The sequence below is a fragment of the Canis lupus genome, chromosome 20, assembly GCF_011100685.1.
Source record: "Canis lupus familiaris isolate Mischka breed German Shepherd chromosome 20, alternate assembly UU_Cfam_GSD_1.0, whole genome shotgun sequence".
Lineage (NCBI taxonomy): Eukaryota > Metazoa > Chordata > Mammalia > Carnivora > Canidae > Canis > Canis lupus.
In genome coordinates this window covers 8,641,313-8,664,807 of record NC_049241.1, presented here as the reverse complement: position 1 = coordinate 8,664,807, position 23,495 = coordinate 8,641,313, and the positions used below count along the sequence as shown (strand labels likewise).

At 44.0% G+C, this 23,495-nt stretch overlaps 1 protein-coding gene and 1 long non-coding RNA gene across 7 annotated transcripts in view; one reads left to right on the top strand and one right to left on the bottom strand.

The window, feature by feature from the left end:
• Positions 1–17,533, bottom strand: part of LOC111091244 — a 51,516-nt gene extending 33,983 nt beyond the window's left edge. For both annotated transcript variants that reach the window (XR_005374623.1, XR_005374624.1), the window contains exons 1-4: positions 17,334–17,533; positions 14,672–14,786; positions 6,594–6,647; positions 2,363–2,499 (exon numbers count right to left, since the gene is read on the bottom strand). This is a non-coding gene — a long non-coding RNA (uncharacterized LOC111091244). The remainder of the gene's footprint in view (positions 1–2,362; positions 2,500–6,593; positions 6,648–14,671; positions 14,787–17,333) is intronic.
• Positions 17,534–17,697: 164 nt separating this feature from the next.
• MTMR14 (myotubularin related protein 14) overlaps positions 17,698–23,495 on the top strand; it is a 46,515-nt gene continuing 40,717 nt past the window's right edge. For all 5 annotated transcript variants that reach the window (XM_038565738.1, XM_038565739.1, XM_038565741.1 and 2 more), the window contains exons 1-2: positions 17,698–17,974; positions 19,725–19,873. In XM_038565738.1, coding sequence (XP_038421666.1) covers positions 17,819–17,974; positions 19,725–19,873 — 305 coding nt within the window. In that variant the 5' untranslated portion in view covers positions 17,698–17,818. The remainder of the gene's footprint in view (positions 17,975–19,724; positions 19,874–23,495) is intronic.

The window sequence follows — 23,495 nt, the reverse complement described above, 5'->3', positions numbered from 1 at the left end:
CACCAGGGAAATGCAAATCAAAATTACAAAGAGATATCACCTCACACCAGTCAGAACAGCTAGTTTCAAAAAAAGGAAATAACAAGTGTTGGCAAAGATGTGGAGGAAAGAGAACCCTCATGCACTGTTGGTGGGAATATAAACACCTTTTCATCCATAAACATAAAATCTCTCTCCTTTAATTTGAGACTTCCTTAATTTTCTCAGCAAGATATTTGTTGTTTCTAATGTTGGCAGATTTTCTTGGGGCTCTTTCTCCAAGGCTTTCTTCTCCCTGGTACTCAGCCACCCTAAATCCTAGCCACTTGATAGCCTCAAGCCCCAACCTTTGTTTTCTCTACCTATTCTATGCTTGGGTTCTATCCCATGCCTTGCAGTTTGAAAAGTGTCCTCAGGGAGAGAATCACTGGGAATGTGGGGCTCACCTTGTCAGCTTCTCTCCTCAAGAATCACTGCCTACATTAGCCACTGTTCACTGCTGCAGTTTATACGTCGCCTAGTTTGTACAGTTAGGAATGGTGAGAAGCTAAGACTGACACCAGCTACTCCATCACAGATGAACCAGAACTTCAAAATAAGGGTTTTGAAATGTTGGTGTAGCAGCAACGGTCAGCGCACCGCCCATATCCCATATGCACTCATTCCTATTCATGCCAACAGCTTCCTTCTGAAAGCTCAGGGGCTTCCTCTGGATACAGAAACATGCCAGTGTCTGATCAGAAGGCTGATGTGCCAGGGAGTTAGAGCCCCTGGAAGCATCTATCATCCAATCCTGTCATGGTCTTCCAGAGGTCCCCAGAAGAATCGAGCCTGTTTCCCACAGCAACCATTTGCTCATTAATGCATCCTGAAATGGCACTCTTTTATTTCATTTCTTCACTCCTCTATAGGTTCTTTTAGGGATCACTTCCTCATTCAACTACTTGCACTCAAACCCGTGTCTCATGGACTACTTCTGAGAAAACCAAAACTACTGTAGTTGGTCCCAGAAATAGGCCCTGGGAAACAGATCTTCAGGATAGTGTTAGCAAATTGTATGACAACGAATACCCCATTGTTGATGTGACAGGATGCTTTGTCATGCTGTAGCACCACAATTATACTTGTCTATTATGAATTGAGATGGAATGCTAGTGGAAGGTAGTGCACTAGCCTAGACAATACCTCTGGTACTTGAAAGATACAAAGGCAGTTGTAATAATAAGGACTGAGCTATCATTTGGCCGTTATTCATTTCTAAAGAAGCTCTGAAGAAAGAAAATAAGCTCAAGCCATATAAGTTTTGATATATATAAAAAGCCAGAGGGCCTTCCTGGCAGTACCTAAAAAGGCCCCTATTTTCTTTTTTTCTTTAAAGATTTTATTTATTTGAGAGAGAGAGTAAACGAGAGAGAAAGAGAGAGCCTGAGTGGGGGGAGGAGCAGAGAAAGAGGAAGAAAAACAGACTCCCTGTTGAACAGGGAGCCCGAAGCAGGGCTCAGTCCTAGGACTCTGGGACCATGACCTGAGGTGAAGGCAGATGCTTAACTGACTGAGCCACCCAGGTGCCCCAAGACCCATATTTTCTATAGTGAGAGGCCAGACTCTGCTCAAAACCAGACCCACTGGGCAGCCCGGGTGGCTCAGCGGTTTAGCACCACCTTCAGCCCAGGGCCTAATCCTGGAGACCCGGGATTGAGTCCCATGTCAGTATCCCTACATGGAGCCTGCTTCTCCCTCTGCCTGTGTCTCTGCCTCTCTCTGTGTATCTCTCATGAATAAATAAATAAAATCTTAAAAAAAAAAAAAAAAAAAAAAAAACAGGCCCACAATTTGGTTAGGGTTACAGTTAAAAAGAAGTTAAATTCTTATCTCTTCATGTTGAGATGTAGACATTTAGGTAGATTCACACTATGGTCCATCTGTGTCCCTCCAAAATTTACATCTTGAAATCCTAACCCACCATATGCTCGTATTAGGAGTTCGGCCTTTGGGAGGTAATTAGATCATGAGAGCAGAACCCTTATAAATGGGATTAGTGCCCTTATATCTAGAGAGCTCCTTTGCCCCTTTTGCCATGTGAGGACACAGAGAAAAGACAGCCATCTGTTAACCAGGGAGCAGGTTCTCACCAGAAATTGAATATTCTAGCACCTTGATCTTGGGCTTCCCAGCCTCCAGAAATGTGTGAAATAAATTTCTTTTGTTTATAAACTACGCAATCTATGGTAGTTTTGCTATAGCAGCCCAAAGAGACTAAGTGCGCTAGAGAATCTTAAGTTTCAAACTCTCTGGAAACTTCTAAGTCAGCAGTGCTCTCCACAAACCCCTGTTTATCCTAGAGAGAAGCTTCCACTGCCTGGAGACTGTAAAAAGGACTCACCTGAGGTAGACTCCCATAAAATGATCCTTGTCCTCCTCCCACTCTGTCCCCTCATTGCTTCTCTCATCACTGCTTCTCAACCAGTAACTGTAGGGGTCTAGTCTCAGCATGGCCTGAGCAGGGTAGTGTCGCCTGTGCTTTGGGAGGAAAAAGGATTATTTACAAAAGAGCTATAGGTCTTGGCTAACATATACCAGCAGCAACTGGGAAAACATGTCTGAGAATGGATCTTGAGGTTTCTAAACCAGGAAAAGATGACTATTAATATAGGAAAGAGATTATAGGTAGGAGGGCACTCTCCCATGACTCAGGATTCAACATCCTAAAGCCCATCCCACTCATTCCATGGGATCCAGAGAGCACCATCAACCGTTAATGAGCCTAACTACGATGACTCCCCTCCCCTTCTAGCACATAAGCCTCCCGAGTTCACCTCTTATGGGAGCACTGAGTGACTATCTTCACAGGTTAGTACTTCCCTGCCTGACCTATAAATACATTTGGCACTTGTTTTGTTGATCACTTTAATGAATTCTGTTTTCCACCAATAGCTGCCTCTATAAAACTTGACCACCATTCCCCTAACCACCTGTTCAGGGCAGCTGGTGGCCTAACCAACTTTCTGAGTTGTGTTTTTGTTTTTTTTTTTTTTTAATGAAAAAAATAATGGAAGGATGAGTTGTGAGGGAGGAACACAAAATGAATTTGTAGGGATGAGTTGAGTGAAGAGTAATCAAAATAGACATTGGCCTAGAAAAAGTGAATGGAACTCTCAGCACCTGTCAGGAAAGAGCACATCCCCATCTGAGCTAAGATAATTGAGATTCAGATGAATCTGGGTATGTTTGGAATAGTCCTGTGCCTAGAAAACCCAATACCCTGGCTTGTTTGTTTTTTTTTTTTTTTTTTTTACTACAGTAGTACTATTTTCATCCCACTAAATTCTGAATGAGACAGGCAACCTCCAGTAGGGGTGTTATTGGCCTCTGGTTAATGTCAGTGTATATCAGAGGCACCCTGAGAGCCTGGTAAAGTGCAGGCTCTTGGGCCCCACCCCCAGGGCTCTGATTAGCTGCCTGGGGGTGGAGTTCAGAAATCTGCAATTTTTTTAAAAAGATTTTACTTATTTATTTGACAGAGAGAGAGAGAGGAGAAAGAGAGAGAGAGAGAGCACAAGCTAGGGGGAGCAGCAGAAGGAGAGAGAGAAGCAGGCTGCCCACCAAGCAGGGAGCCTGATGCAGGGCTTGATCCCAGGACCCTGGGATCATGACCTGAGTCAAAGACAGATGCTCAACTAACTGAGCCATCCAGGCAACCCCACAATTTTTAAGTAGTCTCCATGCCCAGTGTGGAGCCCAATGCAGAGCTTGAACTCACAACCATGAGATAAAGACCTGAGCTGAGATTAAGATTCAGTCACTTAGCCAATTGAGCCACCCAAGTGTGCCTGGGAATCTTCAATTTAAACAAACTTTCCAATCAATCTAATACAAGCATCCGTGTTTCAGAGAATACGTTTTCACATTCCAATCATGCAGTTAGAACCTATGGGGCACAAGGTTGTAATCTCATGGAGAAGAAGGAGGTCTTATTGATCCCTGCATCCCAGCCTCATTACCAGACTTGTCACAGAACAGGACTCTTGGAGAATGTTTGATGAATACATGAGCTGCGGTCCCTGCTCAAATAGCCCTAACACCACAGAGTGGGCCCCATGGCAAGACAGTGTCCGGGGAAAGAGTGTGGGCTCAGGCCCAACCTAACTCGGATGCAGAGCTTCACTACCTTAGCTGTGTGCCCTTACTTCATACTTTCCATGCTTTGGTTTCCTTGAATGCAAAATGGAGTCAGTTAAGGAGGAGCAAATGAGTTACCCTATGAAAACATTACAAATTGTATACCTGACAGATAAGTAGGTAAGTACATTCCAAATACAAGTATAAACTATTAGCATCATGATTAGTCCTCTGTTGGTAGCTTCAGTAAACATCGCATATTGAATACCAATTATGTTTCAGGCACCCTGCTAAATGCTTCACCTGCATTACCGCATATTGTCCTCCTAACCCTATGAGGCAGAGATTATTACACCTATTTACCAGTGAGGAAACAGGCTCAAGGGAAATAAGTTGTCCACAGTCACATATTGAGAGAGCCAGTTAACTGCCTCATGGCTATGCTATAACAGCAGTTTTCAAAGTGGGGTTCCTGGATCAGCAGCATCACTAGAAATTTAGATATATAAATCTGAGGGCCCAACCCTAAACCAGCAGAATCACAAAATGCAAGGGTAGAGTCCCAGTGCTTTTTTTATTTTTTTTTAATTTTTAATTTTTTTAAAATTTTTATTTATTTATGATAGTCACAGAGAGAGAGAGAGGCGCAGAGACACAGGCAGAGGGAGAAGCAGGCTCCATGCACCGGGAGCCCGATGTGGGATTCGATCCCGGGTCTCCAGGATCGCGCCCTGGGCCAAAGGCAGGCGCCAAACCGCTGCGCCACCCAGGGATCCCCCCAGGGCTTTTTTTTAAAGATTTTATTTATTTACTCATGAGACACAGAGAGGCAGAGACACAGGCAGAAAGAGAAGCAGGCTCCATGCAGGGAGCTCAATGTGGGACTCGATTCCAGGACTCCAGGATCCATGCCCTGGACCAAAGAAAGGCACCCAACTGCTGAGCCACCCAGGTGTCCCGAGCCCAGTGTTCTTTAACAAGCCCTATTAAGTGTCTGATTGAGTTCTGCTACAAAGTCAAGGCTGAGAAGTCCTATGCTAGGGGACTGTGGGTGATCTGACCAAACCAAATCATCTGCAGTTCTCAACATTTGGGAGGCTCACCAGGCTTCTCAGTCTCTAAATGTAGAAAATAAACTTAAGCAAGTGAACTTAACTGTACTTCAAGTTGCAGACATCAACTTGAACAGAGAAGAGTTGTTTTAAATGACTTTAAAACAGAGATTTAGGGGCTCCTGACAGGCTCAGTCAGTAGAGCATGCACCTCTTGATCTCAGAGTCGTGAGTTCCAGGCCCCATGTTGGGTGTGGAGCCTACTTGAAAAAAAAAGAAAGAAAGAAAAGAAAAAGAAGCAACAAAGATTTAATGGGGAATCTTTAGTAAGATATATCTTTTTTTAAAAAAAGATTTTATTTATTTATTTGAAAGAGTGAGAGAGAGAGTGAGCACAAGAGAGAGAGGGAGAAGCAGACTCCTCATGGAGCAGGGAGCCGGACGCAGGATTCTGTCCCAGGACCCTGGGATCATGACCTGAGCTGAAGGCAGACGCTTAACCGACTGAGCCACCCAGGTGCCCCAAGTGGGATATATCTTAAGGAAAAAAGAACTACAAAGCAAGCTAAAGCCGAATTTAATAACCACATTATTGGTAATCATCTTGGTATTGCTATTTTAGAATGATTAAAAATAAGACAACAAGTTCTATATCAAGTTATGTATGCTAAGCCCTCCATAACCATACTAAGTCTTTACTTAATTACAGTTTTGGGTCTTCCAGGAAGACTAATGAAAAATTAAAGACACGAGAGGTACCTAAAACAAAGGACTCTAAGACAGACCTGACTCCTCCTACTCCCTCTATCCTTTACCTGAGCATTCACAGTCTCTTAATCCTCTCTCTGAATTGCCTATCCACAATGAAGAGACTAAAAAACCTTAAAAGCCTGCCAAGTTTGTGGTCTTACAGCTTCAACAGTTCCAAGGCCAGAAATTTAAAACACCTTTGTCACCAGCTAGAACCCTTGCTGACCTGTACTGCTCTCACCTGCTTGTATCCACTGACCTTTCCCACATATTTCCTTAAACTGTTCTTTCCAACTTATCTCCCAACTCAGACAAAAGACCCAAGAGGCATAGCAACCTATAGTGGAAACCAAAACTAACCCTCAAGCAACATCGACTGCCAGACAAAGAGTTCCAGGTGGCCCAGACCACCCCAACCAGTTTGAACTTAACCCCCACCCCCACCCCTGACTCACACTTGTGCAGATGGACCATGGAGTGACCCACAGAGTGGTGGACAGTTTTTTTACCTCATTATAATATTAAAATCTCTGTCCCAGGAAGAGCACAAGCCTCATTTACATAACATACAATATACATATAGACATATTTCTTTAAGGTGCATAAACAACCTTATGCACACCTCTATATAGGAATGACAAAGCTCCCCTACCTAATAATCATCCTAACACTAAATAGAAGGAACCCACTCACCTTTGTCCCAGTAGTCACGGCTTTGGAAGTTATTCCTCGTGATCTCCTTATTTGCTGCAAAATAAAGTTTTCTTGATGTGATAACCCACCTGGTGTAGTTTCTCTCTGTGACTCACCAAGGAGCAAACTCACAGTAGTTAGATTTTATCTGGGCTTCCCCCATTGCACACATGTGGGAGTTCATCACTAAAATTCTGGCCCAGAATTCACTGCCTCATTTGCAACTAGCCAGGACACTGGAAAAAAAGATTGCCCTTAAAGGTTTGAGCTAATCCTTCCACACCAACTCGAATGCCCCCATACCTACCTTTGAAGGAAGATTCTCCCCATATAGGCCCCTCCCAGGGTTGATGGGACTCCAAAGGATTTTCCAATAAACATACCTGTTATTCCCTCAAAAGGCTAAGGGGAAACTAAAATTAAAATTAATGGAAAATCTTGCCAAAATCTGGTGGATACCAGGGCCAACTCTGCACTTTGAACCCCTCTTGCTTTTAGGCTTCAGATGGTATCCTGGGAAAACAGACAAAAAGCCTAAGGATGAGAATTCTTATTGGTGCCGATCTCCTGGATCTCTGGAGTCTGACTGAAAGGAATTGTGAATTTTCACACTGTGAAACTGTCCCTTCCTTTCCAAGTCTAGACACTTGGAACTTGGTTTGGGGGTAACCATTGGTTATCAATCCTTTCTTTCCCAGAGATAACTATTGCCTTCTTTCTTGTTTGTCTCAGTTTTTGTCCTGAGAACTTGGCTTGGCTGCCTACTTAGGGCACATAGGTTGTCACATCTTGCAAGTACAGGCAGCTCAATAGTTAGGTTAGAAGCCAAAATTATGGCCAGACCAGAAATGTGGGTTGCAGGTAGGATCATACCAACTCTTGCCAGCTCTTGGGGGGATTGTCTAAGTCCTTTCTTTTGGCAATGTTTGGGAGTGACTCTGGTCCTGGGGAGGGTAGTAGCTATTGCACCCTCTTCTAGGACACTTCTTGCACTTTGCACAACTTGCAAAGTTGTTCAATACTTTGTCCTGGATGAAACTTAACAAGATGTTTGAAAGGATTTAAGCAACTCCAATTCTCTGACAAATTAAAAAATGACTATCCTTGTCTTACAAATTGAGTTTTTGCAAGAACAGAAAAAGCCCATCTATCCTTTTTTCTTTCTCTATTTTTTTAATTGAAGTTCAATTTGCCAACATACAGTATAATACTCAGTGCTTATCCCGTCAAATGCCCCCCTCGGTCCCTGTCACCCAGTCACCCCATCCCCCACCCACCTCCCCTTCCACTGCCAGTTGTTTGGTTCCTAGAGTTAGGAATCTCTCATGTTTTGTCACCCTTCTTTGTACCAACTTGAAAATCTTTCCTATTTATCTCAAAAGGCTCCTAGGTACTGTAAAAATTCTGGGTTTAGGGAACAACAGTCTTGTTTTGAGGAACTTGCATTCTTTGTCTTTGAAATATAAATGTTCTAAGTGGTCTTCTCTAGGAGCTGAGAACCATCTGTTTGAAATGCAAACCTTAGGGAGGTAATTCTTATCAAGAAGGAGGGAAAAGGAGGATGACTGGGTGGCTCAGTGGTTGAGGTCTGCCTTCACCTCAGGTCGTGATCCCGGGGTCATGGGATAGAGTCCCACATCAGGCTTCCCACAGGGAGCCTGCTTCTCCCTCTGCCTATGTCTCTGCCTCTCTGTGTCTCTCATAAATGAATACATAAATAAAATCTTAAAAAAAAAAAAAAAAGAATCTTAAAAGCTTTTGTCACAAATATTACCAGAAAGTTTAAGCCATCTGAACAGGTAATCTTAACTCATTTCATCTGTCAGAAACACAATTTGGATTCAACTTTTTTTTTTCTTTTTAAAGATTTTATTTATTTATTTGATAGAGTGAGAGAGAGAGCAAGCATAAGCGGGGGGAGGGACAAAGGGCAAGGGAGAAGCAGACTCCCCACAGAGCAGGGAGCCCAATGTGGGGCTTGATTTCAGAAACTTGAGATCATGACCTGAGCTGAAGGCAGACACTTAGCCGACTGAGCCACACAGGCATCCTAACTTTTATTTATAATGTGAGTTTTGCATTATCAAACCTGTCTCATGGCTAAAATTTAAAAAATAAAAGCTAGGAGATCTCTGCATAAAATATGGTTATGCATGTCTATATAAGTAGTTACAGATATGTGACTTATCTACCTCTAGACGGTGCTGCCAAAATTTATTTGTAGACAGTTCTATTTAATTGACTTAAAGAAAATCAAATATTTATATAAATCAAGTATACTCTCGGAAATATAGAAAACTAACTCAAATTTTTTTTTTTTAAAGATTTTATTTACTTATTTGAGAGAGAAAAGGAGAGAATGGGGGGGGGGGCAAAGAAAGAGGCAGAAGCAGACACCCCGCTGAACAGGGAGCCTGGACTCTTAGATCATGACCTGAGTCAGACACTTAACCACTTAACCAACTGAGCCACCCAAGTGCCCCTAACCCAAATGTTTTTCAAGTTCGTATGATCTAGATAACTTTGGGGAGGGGTAAACTAGTTTAAATTTGTTGGTTTAATTATTTTGTTAATTTTTTAAAGACATTTGTTTATTTGAGAGAGAATGTGTGTGTGCATACACAAGCAGGGGGAGGGGCAAGAGAGGAAGAATCTCAAGCAGGCTCTGACCTGCTGAGTGCAGAGCCCAACGCAGGGCTCGATCTCACCATCCTGAGATCATGACGAGCAGAAACCCAAAGTTGGCCACTTAACTAACTAAGCCAACCAGGTGCCCCCTTGTTGGTTTAATTAAAACAGGCATGCCTTTAGAGTTAAAAAAAAAAAATGCTGACATACAATTTTTATTCTACCCAGGCTTACCAAAAGTCAAATAAATTCATGTTGATGTGGGAAACAAAGACAGAAGAGAAATTACGAAATGTCCTTACTACCTACAGCCCATTGACAAGTCCTTGAAATACTCAGAATGGCATTCCTCTAGGGACTCAATTCCCTCAATGTTAACACTTTGCTAAGGGCAAAAGGCAATCTTAGCCCAATCCCCAGGATCCTTTAAGTCTATTTTAGCATATAAAAATTCCTTTAGGGGCACCTGGGTGGCTTAGTGGTTGAGCGCCTTTGACCTAGGTCGTGATCCTGGGGTCCTGGGATCCAGTACCACATTGGGCTCTCCACAGAGAGCCTGCTTCTCCCTCTGCCTAGGTCTCTGCCTCTCTGTGTCTCACAAGATATCTCAAGTAAATAAAGCCTTTAAAAAAAATAAAAAATTCCTTTAGAAATTTCCTTTATCTCTAAACTCAAGATACGTGTTGGCAATCATCCCCCAAGCATATGGCCCTCCAGTATATCTGAAGGGTCTCATGACTAAGGTTTTATTAGACAGTAGTAAATGACCTTTTCCCAGCTAGCCCCCTCAAGGTCCTGGAACTTTGCTTCCAAAATTCCTTAGAGACTTACACTATCCCTAACCCCCTCAATTTTAAAGTATGTAATGAGCCACTCATCATGACCCTAGTGCAGTTCTTTCTCCCCATGGGTCTTGTCCCTGTGCTTTAATAAAATCATGTTTTTATCTCAAGAATTCTATCAAGATATCTCAAGAATTCTAACTTGGGCATCAGCTTCAAGCCCTAACATCTTTCTACATCAATATTATCTCTGTTACAGAATTTGTCAGCAAGAAAGATAACTGGGGTACCTGGGTGGCACAGCTGGTTAAATACCCAACTCTTTTTTTTTTAATTTTATTATTTATTTATTCATGAGAGACACAGAGAGAGAGGCAGAGACACAAGCAGGCTCCATGCAGGGAGCCTGACATGGGACTTGATCCCGGGTCTCCAGGATCACACCCTGGGCCAAAGGCAGGGGCTAAACCGCTGAGCCATCCGGGGATCCAAATACCCAACTCTTAATTTCAACTCAGGTAGAGATCTCAGGGTTGTGATATCGAGCCCCATTTAAGATTCTCTCTGCCCCTCCCCCTGACCCCTGCTCGCACGTGCACACATAGAAAGAAAGAAAGAAAGAAAGAAAGAAAGAAAGAAAGAAAGAAAGAAAGAAAGAAAGAAAGAAAGAAAGAAAAGAAAGAAGAAATCTTGCCATTTGCAACATAGATGGAGCTAGAGTATAATCCTAAACAAAATATGTCAGTCAGAAAAAGACAAATACTATATGATTTCACTCATGTGGAATTTAAGAAGCAAAGTAAACAAAGGAAATTGAAAAGTGAGGGGGATGGCAAACCAAGAAACAGACTCTTAACTATAGAGAACTGATGATTACCAGTGGGGTTGATGGAGGGTGAGTGAAATAGACAAAGGGATTAAGGGTATATTTATGATGACCAGTGAGCAATGTATGGAATTGTTGAGGACACCTGGGTGGCTCAGTGGTTAAGTGTCTGCCTTAGCTATGGAATTGCTGATTCACTATATTGTACACTTGACACAAATTTCACACTGTATATTAACTATGCTGGAATTAAAATTAAAAACTTGAAAAAATAAGTTGTTTTTTTTTTAGATTTTTTTTTTTTTTTTATGATAGTCACAGAGGTGGGGGGGGCGGGCAGAGACATAGGCAGAGGGAGAAGCAGGCTCCATGCACCGGGAGCCCCGACGTGGGATTCGATCCCGGGTCTCCAGGATCGTGCCCTGGGCCAAAGGCAGGCGCCAAACCACTGCGCCACCCAGGGATCCCGAAAAAATAAGTTTTAATATCAAAAGTACACTGGTACAAAATAAGTATTTTGTTTTCTCTCTGTTAAAAGGAGAAAGTTTGGTTAGATTATTGGTCTTCTCTTAGTAAGAAATCACATGCAAGGGACGCCTGGGTAGCTCAGCAGTTGAGCGTCTGCCTTTGGCTCAGGGCATGATCCCAGGGTCCTGGGATTAAGTGCCACATCAGGCTCCCTGCAGGAACTCTGCTTCTCCCTCTGCTTCTTTCTCTGTGTCTCTCATGAATAAATAAAAACAAAATCTTTTTTTTAAAGATTTATTTATTTATTCATGAGAGACACAGAGAGAGAGGCAGAAACACAGGCAGAGGGAGAAGCAGGCTCCCCACAGGGAGCCCAATGAGGACTCGATCTGATCCTGGATCCCAGGATCACGCCCTGAGCTAAAAGCAGATGCTCAACCGCTGAGCCACCCCAGTGTCCCAATAAAAACAAAATCTTTAAAAAAAAACACACAAATTTTTCTTTACCTTTTAAGTGAATCTACCTGGAAAGTAAAGATTTTGTGTCTTACCAAAATAATTTACTGTGCTTCATGTTGTCTCTATCAGGTCTTTGATTACTGAAGAAAACCCAGTCTTCTCAATATATTTTTTAAAGATTTTATTTATTTATTCATGAGAGACACACACACAGAGAAAGGCAGAGACACAGGCAGAAGGAGAAGCAGGCTCCATGCAAGGAGCCTGACGTGGGACTTGATCCCTGGTCTCCAGGATCACCCCCTGGACTGCTGAGCCACCCGGGCTGCCCCAGTCTTCTCAATATTAAAAGAACTTAGGGTGTTTCATTTTTAAACAACTATGTAACTTTCTGTATTTGCCTTCAAAAAGTCTTTGTCACTTTGATTCAATTGATTTTTTTTTAAATACAGTTTTACTTGGGGTGCCTAGTCAGTTTAGTCAGTTGAGTGTCCTACTCTTGTTTTTGGCTCAGATCATGACCTTAGTTTGGGTTGTGAGATCAAGCCCCTTGCCGGCCTCTACGCTCAACAGGAAGTCTGATTGAAGATTCTCTTCTTCTGCCCCTCCCTCCACTTGTGAGCTCACACATACTCTCAAATAAATAAATACATTTTGGGGGAAAAAGTTTTACTTATTTAAGTAATCTCTACACCCAATGTGGGGCTCAAACTCATGACCCAGAGATCAAGAGTCACATGTTCCTCCAACTGACCCAGCCAAGCACCCCTAAGTGGATTTTTTTTTTTAAAGATTTTATTTATTTATTCATGAGAGACACACAGAGAGAGAGGCAGAGACGCAGGCAGAGGGAGAAGCAGGCTCCATGCAGGGAGTCCAACGTGGGACTCGATCCTGGGTCTCCAAGATCAGGCCCTGGGCTGAAGGTGGCGCTAAACTGCCGAGCCACCCGGCTGCCCCTAAGTGGATATTTTTGACAAACTTCTCCCAAATCAAAATCTAAAAGAAGTTGGTTTTTTTTAAAACCTTGAACTAACTTTGAGAATCTCAGAGGGTCCCTAGAACATCTCAAAAGATTTGTTCTCTCTCGCTATAAACTAGGTTTGATTTATTAAATTGCAAAGAAGTGTAGGAAATGATGTTTAATCTCCTTGGTTTATATTTGTATGATGGGTGTGTTTTTAACAGAAGTGTTCCAGAACTTGTATAAAATCTGATAGACCCTGCCTTAATGTTACCATTTAAAATTTCAGGAATCATTTAAAAAATTTTTATGCCATTGAAATGAGCAAATTTTCTTGCCGATTCCATTATATTATCATCAGATTTTTTTTTTTAAGTAGGCTTCATACTCAATGTGGGGCTTGACTCTGATATTAAGGGTCACATGCTCTACTGACTGAGCCAGCCAGATGCCCTTAAGTATCATCAGATCTTTAAGCATAGGCATTTTAAAATCTTTTGTCATTTGCAGATAGTTATTAAATTACTCCAATGCTTTTGCAAGTGAGATGAAAAGGACTCTACCCAGTACTGTTGACCACTGACACCACTGCCAAATTACAAAGTGTCAAAACTCGGGTGATTATTTCCCAACTGAAGAAGGTGCCACTTGACATCTGGTCCTGTGTGAATGTTAAAGACCTCAAAAGCAAATTGATTAGGAGGAGAAGCAGCTGACATCAAGGTAGACTGCTTCCTCCCAAGAAGTTGGATCAAAGACGTTTCTTTCCATTTCTCCCTCCCTTTCTGACCATCCTTTTCCTAATCCTTACACTATGAAGGTCTCTCTTCTTTTTTTTTTTTTAAGATTTTATTTATTCATTCATTTGAGATACAAAGAGGGGCAGAGACACAGGCAGAGGAAGAAGCAGGCTCCATGCAGGGAGCCCAATGTGGGACTGGATCCTGGGACCGCGGGATCACACCGAGGTGAAGCAGATACTCAACCACTGAGCCACTCAGGCATCCCTGAAGGTCTCTTTATTATGGTGTCTCTCTCAGGTGGGGGCCCCCAAATGTGGGGTGTCAATCAGGTAGAAGCCAGTGGCCTGGATGGTGAAAGGATTCACCTGAGCCAGAACAAACAGGATAGAATCTTACTGAATACACTGCAAGGGAGTGGCAGTCAAGACAGCAGAGGAAAGACTGTCTGCAATGAGGCAGTAGGTGGGAGCTCTTTTTCTTATTTTTTAAAGATTTTATTTATTTATTTGAGAGAGAGGGACAGACAGAGCAAGCATGAGCAGGGGGAAGGGGCAGAGGGTGAGAGAAAAGCAGGCTCCCCGCTGAGCAGGGAGCCTAAGCCTAACGTGAGGCTTGATTCCAGGACCCTGAATGAGGATCTGAACCGAGTGCAGACATTTAGCTAACTGAGCCACTTAGGCCTCCTGGGAGCTGTTTTTTCTTTCTTTCTTTCTTTCTTTCTTTCTTTCTTTCTTTCTTTCTTTCTTTCTTTCTTTCTTTCTTTCTTTTTTCTTTCTTTAAATAAATTTATTTTTTATTGGTGTTCAATTTACCAACATACAGAATAACACCCAGTGCTCATCCCGTCAAGTGCCCCCCTCAGTGCCCGTCACCCATTCACCCCCACCCCCTGCCCTCCTCCCCTTCCACCACCCCTAGTTCGTTTCCCAGAGTTAGGAGTCTTTACTGGGAGCTGTTTTCAAAGGTGGAAGGTGAGGAAGTATGGCGGCATGGTATTTTCCCTTTTTTGTTAACCATGCCTGGTTGTAAGTAGCCCATTGGCTCGTAGGGCCTATGGCCATTTTGATGTGGGTCACCTGAAGGGGCCTGTCTGTATTGGGCCAGGGGGTCGATGTGGTCTCTTTCTACATTCCATTGCTCACACCTATTTGCCTAAAAATGGCCTCTACATTTATGATTCTTTTCTCCGCCTTTTCCCTTCCCCTCACCTGTAAAGATTTGCTATGCTGCTAGTAATCCTACAGTTCTTTCTGCTTGTGACAGACTTCTTCCTGATTTCCAGTGCCTCAGTTTCTCTGGGACAAGCTTGCTTGATAAACACTTCTGCAGAAGTGGAGACACAGTTACATGAAATATGCAAAATACATAAACAAGCAAACTGGCTTAAAGAAATATTCTCAGTATTCTGGCTGGCTTGGATCATGAATATTATTTTTGGTAATAATTATCACTGTCGGGACCCCTGGGTGGCTCAGTGGTTGAACGTCTGCCTTTGGCCCAGGTCATGATCCCAGGGTCCCGGGATCAAATCCCGCATCAGGCTCCCCATGGGGAGCCTGCTTCTCCCTCTGCCTGTGTCTTATTTTAAAAAATCATTATTACTGTCTCCCTATACATTACATTCTCCCAAAAGTTTTTTTTTCTCCCAAAAGTTTTAAATGCATGTGTGCAGCCACTGATCATCCAAAAATGATTTCTAACTGGAATGACAACAGAAAACAGGAGAACTTAACCAGTTCCAAGAATACAATCCTGATATCATCTTTCGTGAATACTATACTGAGACCTGAAGAGACCATGGTAACTGAGAGTTTATACTAATACGTTTTAAATCAAACCATTCAAGAGGATGATCAAAAAGGGAAATGGGTTAAGTAAATTCTTAGCCTTAAGATAGAACCATTCTGCCTACCAGGTTAACAAACAGAAACTCAGAACTTTCGTCTCCCTGTAAATGCTCTGCTTGACCAGAAACACAGTAGCTTTAGTCAGCCAATCCCCAATCACCAAATCTGAAAGAGGACTTCAACCCACTCCATTGTGACCACAAACTTTCGAATTGATTAGGTTCTTCTTTCCAGTTTATTTAAGATTCTATTTATTTATTCATGAGAGACAGAGAGAGAGAGAGGCAGAGACACAGGCAGAGAGAGAAGCAGGTTTCCTGCGGGGAGCCCAATATGGGACTCGATCCCAGAACCAAGACCCCAGCCCAAGGCACTCAACCACTGAACCACCCAGGTGCCCCTCCAGTTTATTTCTTAACTCAAGCAAAAGATTTTTGCAGGCAAAGTATCGGATGGTGGTAACCACAACTACCTCAAGTCCTTCATAAGGGCTGCCCCAGCCAGCCAGACTGCACCCATGACAATGATTGACCATAATTTTACTGTCTTAGGTATCCACCAACTTTTGTCCCACATTTTCCTTATATAAATCTGGAAGTTTTTGGCATGTTGGAGAGTCTTTGAGATGCTAGTCAGCTGTCTTCCCTCTGTTGGTCCCGCTGAAGTAAAATCCTCTCGTTTCACTACCACTCAGTTGCTCTGCCTTTGGATTTTGTCAGCGGCCAGCAGCTGAACCTAGTCTGTTTGGGGACCCCCCCCCCCCCCCCAGAGTCTGCTACTCTTGCATCCCTTTGCCCTGGCTACAAGCCAATTCGGGCTCTATACTTACTTCCTTGTTCTTCATCTATTTTCTATTTTTTCTCTTCCTTGTTCCTTATTTTTTATCCTATAAAAGCTTCTTGCCTCCCGCCCCATTTTGCAGTTCTCTGGACTCTTAAGAGGACCAGAGACTGCCTGCTTCAGGAGGTATTAATTAAATTTATTTGTATCACCTGTTAAAAAGAAACAACAGGCCCCATGCGGAGTCACTTTTGCTAAACACCATCAAGGCTTAAAACCTATCCTGGCTGCAGTTTCAGCTTCTCCCAGAATCTAATTTTAAACCAATTATTGGGGAATTTCCTGATCAGCATTAGTGAGGTAATCTGCACTTTAATAAGACCCCCCTGTCTTCCCATAAGGAAAGATCAACTGATGAACGATCCGCACTTTAACTTTCCTGTCCCACCTTCTGACTATAAAATCCTTCCATTTTGTACAGTTCCGCAGAGCTCCTTTCTACTTGTTACCCAGGATCCTGTTGGGTTCATAAATTAGTTGATTAAAGCCAAATTTACTTGAATTTTGTTTTTTAACACTCCTCGACTTTTTCTTTTTTTAAATCATTTTGTAACACTACTAATCTGTTAGACATAAATACTGAAATATTCACAGATGAAATCACGAGATTTGCCATAGAATTACTCAACTGGATGGGGGAAAAGATGGATTAAACCAGATTGGCGGGATCCCTGGGTGGCGCAGCGGTTTGGTGCCTGCCTTTGGCTCAGGGCGCGATCCTGGAGACCCGGGATCGAATCCCACGTCGGGCTCCCGGTGCATGGAGCCTGCTTCTCCCTCTGCCTATGTCTCTGCCCGCCCCCCCCACCTCTGTGACTATCATAAATAAATAAAAAAAAAAATTAAAAAAAAAAAAAAAAAAAAAAAAAAACCAGATTGGCACGTGTTGGTTGTTGCTCCAACTGACTAATGGATCCGTGAGGGGCCCCTTATACTACTCTCTCCACTTCTGTGAATGTTTGAAATGTTGCATTAACAACAAAAAACAAAAAAAAAAAAAAAAAAGAAAGAAAGAAAAGAAAAAGAAAAATATGGTGCTTTTCAATCCTAGAATTTCAACAGTCAAGACTCCCGTTTCCTTCTTTGATAACACGGGCTGTCTATAGGTGCACGATAGTCGCAGGGACGTTGTGAGGAGCCGCGCAAAACTTGTCTCATGAAACGCAGTTTTACTTTTACTCACTATTATTACCGTGACTGCCACACTAAGGAGCGTTGCCTCGCGCGTGGCCGCCTCCTCGCCCTGTAATGGTGTAGTCCAGCCTTCCTCGGGTTCATTCCCATAGTTCCTTCCTCCCGGTTCCCGCACGAACCCCCCTCCCGCAGCACCAATGGTTCAGCCCGGCTTCCCCAGGGGAAACCCCGAGGGGCGGAGGCAAGAGGTATCGGCGCGGGGCCGCGGCTCCCTCCCCCCAGACCACTTGGACCGCTCCTCGCTTGGGGGCGGGCCGGCAGCCACGGGGCGGGGTGCGGGCCCCGGGCTCCGATTGGCCAGGGCCGAAGTAAACATCCGGCGGGGTGGGGCGGGGCCGGAAGTGGGAAGGGAAGGCGGCGGCTGAGGCGGCTCGGGAGGTTCCGGACGCCGAGTCGGTGTCTCCAGGTGCCATGGGCAGGGCTGAGGCGCGCTGAGGGGGACGCGGGGCTCCGAAGGGGACGCGGGGCTGGGCCATGGCGGGCGCTAGGGCCGCCGCCGCCGCTTCGGCGGGGCCGTCGGCTTCTTCGGGCAGCCCGCCGCCGCAGGAGCCGGGGCTCGGGGAGCTGCTGGAGGAGTTCTCCCGGACTCAGTACCGGGCCAAGGACTGCAGCGGGACGGGCGGCTCTAAGGTGAGTTTGGAGGTGTGATGGCTACAAAGGGAAGCTCGTTGGCTTGAAAAGTTACGGAGGAGGGGCTGAGGCCAGAGGTCAGAGGAAAGAGAGGGAAGCTCCCAGGGTCTGGACCCGGAGAGTAGAGTTCGGGTTCAGAAACTGCAGAAGGAGAAACGAGGGTCGGAATGAGCCAAGGAAGGATGTCCTTTGGGGTGAGACAAAGGCGTTTGGTGGTGAAGGATCAGAGCTGAGGGACCGCGTTCAGACATTAGGGGAAACTGATGGGGGTTATTCCCGTGCGTCAGTTGTGGATACAAAAGCCCCCAGGCTGAGATGGTAAAAAAAAAAAAAGAAAAGTCTGAGGATTGCTCCGGGTGAGAGGTCACACATGGACCGAATGTGTTGCTTCCATATTCAGCCTTAGCATGACTTTACACTTAGGCCCGTCCCTTTCTTTCCCCTAAAAATTAGGAAAACAGCCCACGCTCACTCTATTCGCTTATCAGAAGTAAGTCTCAGTTCCTCTTTTTCCTACCCTTGGGATTCCCTTCAGTCTCCTTATCCAGACCTGGAAGGCATCCAGCCTGGTAAGGCCATTCCCATCCAAGGCACTGTTTGGCATTCAAAGGGAATCTTGAGGATCCTCCTATCTCTTATTCCCCATGTGCTTTTGGCAGGTTTAGCATCAGGCTTTTCAGTGGGATTCTGGGCCATGAAACTCTGGTTTGGCTTGAGGGGTTGTTGCTTGCTGGATTATCCTGCAGTTGGCATCCTGCTACTCTCTGGAGTAACCTAGGGAAGACTTCGGTCACGATGGGACTTTCCCACTCTCCAAACAACCAAGTGGTTTTCACAACTTAGCCTGAGGACCACCTGTTTCAGCATTGTCTGGGGTGCTTGTCAAAAATAAAGGTTCCTGGGTCCCATCCAGTTCTACTGAGTCAGAATTTCTGAGGGTGGGAACCTGGACTTTGCGTTTTTCAATAGGCTGCTTAATGACTCTCCTGCATCTTAAAATTTGAAAATTCCTAGTATAAGCCACTATGAGTTTTTTCCTCTCCATTGGTCTTTTGAGTGGCGGCAGAGGGTCAGTGGCTTGCTGAGCCCCTCTTCCATCTTACATCCCTGAAGGTTAGGGTTAAGTTATACCTAACTTTCACTTCAGCTGGCCTCAAAGCCTCCCCAGGCTTCCCAATCTCTTGCAGACTTGTGAAGATAACTGTGCGTCTTACACCTTTTTTTCTAGTGGACCTTTCCCTGAACTGTGACCTAAACAAGCACTTTTAAGGAGAACTAGTCCTTTTATTTGATAAATAAATGGAGTGTGGGGAGACAACCTTGTCTGTAGCTTTTACTCCGTACACTAACTAGAGTGTCTAGGTATTTGTCTGTAGCTAGAGAATGGGGAGTAATCTGGAGTCAAGGGAAGATAATGGATTAATGCTAGTTAAAGTAACCTAAGAGTTCTTAATATTTTACGGATTGTGGACCACCTTAAAAATCTAATGAAAATGTAACCCTTCCCTTCAAATTTTAGCAGTTTCACTGCAACATTGAGTGGTTCAGAGACCCTCCCCAAAGCATATGGTATATAGATTAATGAACTAACATCTAGGGCCTGTGTCCCAGCAAAGTGTCTCTTCCTGGCATTAAATAATAATCACAGGCACATGTCATTCCCAGTGACTGCTGCAGGTCACAAACTGCCGAATTCTCATACTCAGAATCCCAGAATCTTCTTTATGCTCAGGTCTCCTCCTCTGTGCAGGTTGAGCGCATTGAGAAGAGATGTCTGGAGCTGTTTGGCCGAGACTACTGTTACAGTGTGATCCAAAATGTGAATGGGGATATCTGTGGCCACTACCCCCAGCACATCGTGTTCCTGGAGTATGAAAGTTCTGAGAAGGAGAAAGACACGTGAGCATCATGTAACTAGAGTGTGCCTGTCTGGGGAGGCTCTGACAGCTCATCCCCAGAGTCAGGAAGTCTGTAACTGGGTGGGGAACTGGGCGGGATAGACTCCCTTTCCCCAGGTGTGAAAGCGTATTGGCGTCTTTGTTTCATTCAGAGTTTGATAAGTTATATCAATGAAGCAACATCGAATAGAATGAATGATTGGAAGTCACAGTCCTGGACTTCTATTTCTCCCTCTACCCTTGGGCTCACTGACCTAAGACAGCTTACTTCACACCCCACCATTCTGAACCTTAGTGTCCTTTTTTAAGAGCGTGGGGGTGGAAGCAGCTATACTGTGTTGTTGACATGCTTAAGAGCACTTAACCATATGTAGAGCTTAGGAGCCTGAGGTCTGGAGTCAGACTGCTTGGGTTTACATGCTGGCTGTGTAAGTAACTTAGGCAAGTTATTTTATCTCTTAGTTTTCTCATTAGTCAGTCTCTACCTCTGTTTAGAAAAGTGGCTAGTGTGATCCCAGATGATAAGTGAGGCTACTACAAGTCTGGCATGTTTATTGTAAGAGTTAGGAGTAAGAGCTACCATTTATTGAGGGCCTTCCAAGGCCTGAGTGCTTTCTTTGGGTAACAACAGGTCATATAAAAGCATATAGAAAGCACCCAGCACAGGATAGAACCCAAAGGTAGTCAGTAAATGGTGGCAGTTGTTTGACACTAATAAAATAATCACTGCATTGAGGTTCCAGGCTCATGTGATCTCAAAGTTTATTCCCTTAGTCTCCATGCTTGCTGCTGATTCTAAGAGAATCCAGGAGCTGTTGTTAACAGTATCTGTGAAAGCACGGCCCTGTAGATGCAATGTTGTGATGAGTGAATGGTTAATTCTGCCTGGAGTGTGTGTGTTTGGGAAGAGTCCATGGTAGAAGTCCTCTTCAGCTGGAACTGGAAGGATGCACAGCAATCCTGACATGTCCTAAAAGACCAGTTTGTATATGGTCTTGATCATTAGGCCAAGGAGTGTGGACTTGTGGGTGTTAGTGGTTTTATTGTGCTAGTATCCCCTGAGCACTCACTAAAATCACAGATTTTAGGGCCCCTGAATCATAATTTCCAGAATCTACCTTCTTAGAGAACTCCATAGAGGAGTCTTAACATAAGCTATAGCCTGAGAACCACTGCTGTAGGCCACAGGGAGCCACGGAAGGCTCTCCAGAGAGGAATCACCAGAGGAGTTTAAGGACTAAGCCTTAATTTCCTTATCTGTAAAATGTAATGTCTATTAAGTGTGCCATCTCATGAAGTTGTGGTGGGGCTCACTGAGAAAAATGAACGTATTAGAAAAACAAATTGCATATAGTTCATAGAAATTGTATTATATCCCCAGTCATATAATTGAAGAATTCCAGGGGTCTCTGAGCCTAAAGATTTGGGCTTTATTATGGCTCCGTTGTATATGGTTTCTCTTTCTAACTTCTTCCACGATTAGGTAGGCTCAACATCTGTATGCCCTTAAGCTAAAGTTTCTAAACAAGATCTTTTTCCTTGCCCTCCTCTTTAACCTATTCAGTGCTGGCTGATGGTTTTACCTTGGTGCCCTGATTGCATTCTGATATTAAACTCAACTGTGCTCAAGGTGGTGCTGCTTCAGCTAGACTATGAGCAAACCACCTGTGCTTTTAGTGACAGTGCAAAATCTGACTCAGTAGGTCTGGAGTAGGGTCTGAGTTTCTGCATTTTCTCACAAGCTCCCAGGTGATGCCACCCCACCATGTAGTAGAAGTACATTAAGGAACTCAATCTTGGTTGCCTCACAGAAGCTTTTCCTGGAAGGAAAACAGCTCAGTGCTGACTCTTAAGGAAGAGGAAATGAAAGTCAGCTGAGTGCCTGACACTTCGCAGGTGTTAGGGTTTCATGCCCTAGCTCACTCAAGTCCTGCAATTACCCAATGAAGTAGGTGGTATCACTTCCATTGTACCAAAGAGAAAGTTAAAACCCAGAGAAATGGGACTCCTGGGTGGCTCAGTAGTTGAGCGTCTGCCTTTGGCTCAGGGCATGATCCTGGAGTCCTGGGATCGAGTCCCGCATCGGGCTCCCCGCAGGGAGCCTGCTTCTCCTCTCTCAGCCTGTCTCTGCCTTTCTCTCTCTCATGAATAAATAAATAAAATATTAAAAAAAAAAAAAAAAAGAGAAGTAACTTGCCTTTCCCAGAGATCACAGAAGTAGTAAGCAGGGTGGTTTTAAAATTCGGGTCTTCACTCTGCTCTGTGCACCTCTCTGCCTTTTCTTTGCCACTGCCACCGTTCTTTTACCAGCAGGGTCGCATCTTCTAGGCTAGGGCCATGGTGGTATATTCATAATCCTAGAGGAGTTACTAAAAACTTTGTTTTTACTTTTTTTACTTCTGGTAAGGCCTTGAAGGTAATTTTGAGTGGACAATGCCTTTTAGTTGAAGAGAAAGAAGTATATCCATGTTTTCGGGGAAAAAACAGAACTTTTTGCTTCTTTACATACCTGGCTTTGGTGTTAATAGGACACTAATTAGACCACATTACCCAGGGTAGAACTGGATTCAGGAGGTGGTTTAGTTCTCTTAGTCCACCTCACCAGTTTAGCCCATCATCTGGGAATAGAAGCCTGGACAGGAATCTCTGACAGCCAAGACATGTGTTTATCAACAAGTGTTCATTGAGCTGCTGCCACGTGGCAGTCTCCAGGAATCCACTTGGAAGCCCTACCAGATAGATGAAGTCCCTACTCTTAGGTCTTATAGCTAACACAGACCAATAAATAAGCAATAACAGTGTAACAAGAGTCAGAAATGGGGGAGTACAGATGAGGCATTGGGGAATAATGGTTAAGTTCTACATCTGATTCCTACATGGGAGGGTTTGGCGGTTCCCCCCACACCACCAATTATCAGACTCTAGCTGGGTTTCCTACAATTCAGCTCAGTTCTGACACTATCTACCCGGAGATAGCATCAGATTGCACAGGTTAATAGCTCAGTCCCACAAGACAAACATAAATACACAAGCCTACGTTTATTCATTCAAATCTGAGTATCATGTGCCAGACACAGCTCAGTGGTTAGCACTTTAAGGAAAAGATCCTAAGGCCAAGAGATAATAAAAATAAAAACAGGAACTACTGAGAATGGAAACTGAATTGATTCTTTGAGTAGGGGAACCAGCAAAATGAACCACTAGCTAGCTTAACCAAAAGAGGTATGCCTGCTTCTACATTAAAAGCGTGCTGAGGGACGCCTGGGTGGCTCAGCCGTTGAGGGTCTGCCTTTGGCCCAGGGCATGATTCCGGGATCCGGGATCGAGTCCCACATCGGGCTCCTTGCAGGGAGCCTGCCTTCTCCCTCTGCCTATGTCTCTGCCTCTCTCTGTGTCTCTCATACGTAAATAAATAAAATCTTAAAAAAAAAAAAAAAAAAGTGCTGAGAGCCCCTAAAAGGGAAATGCTGGCGTGTTCTCCATCTTGGTCTTAGGAGTTTGTCAAATGGAAGGTCTCAACCTGGGAGAATTGAACACAGTTTCAAGGCATTTAGAACTCAGAGGAAGCTACTGGTGTGACTCATTGAGATTCTGTTGCAATAGATGATGCTGACCAGGTTTGT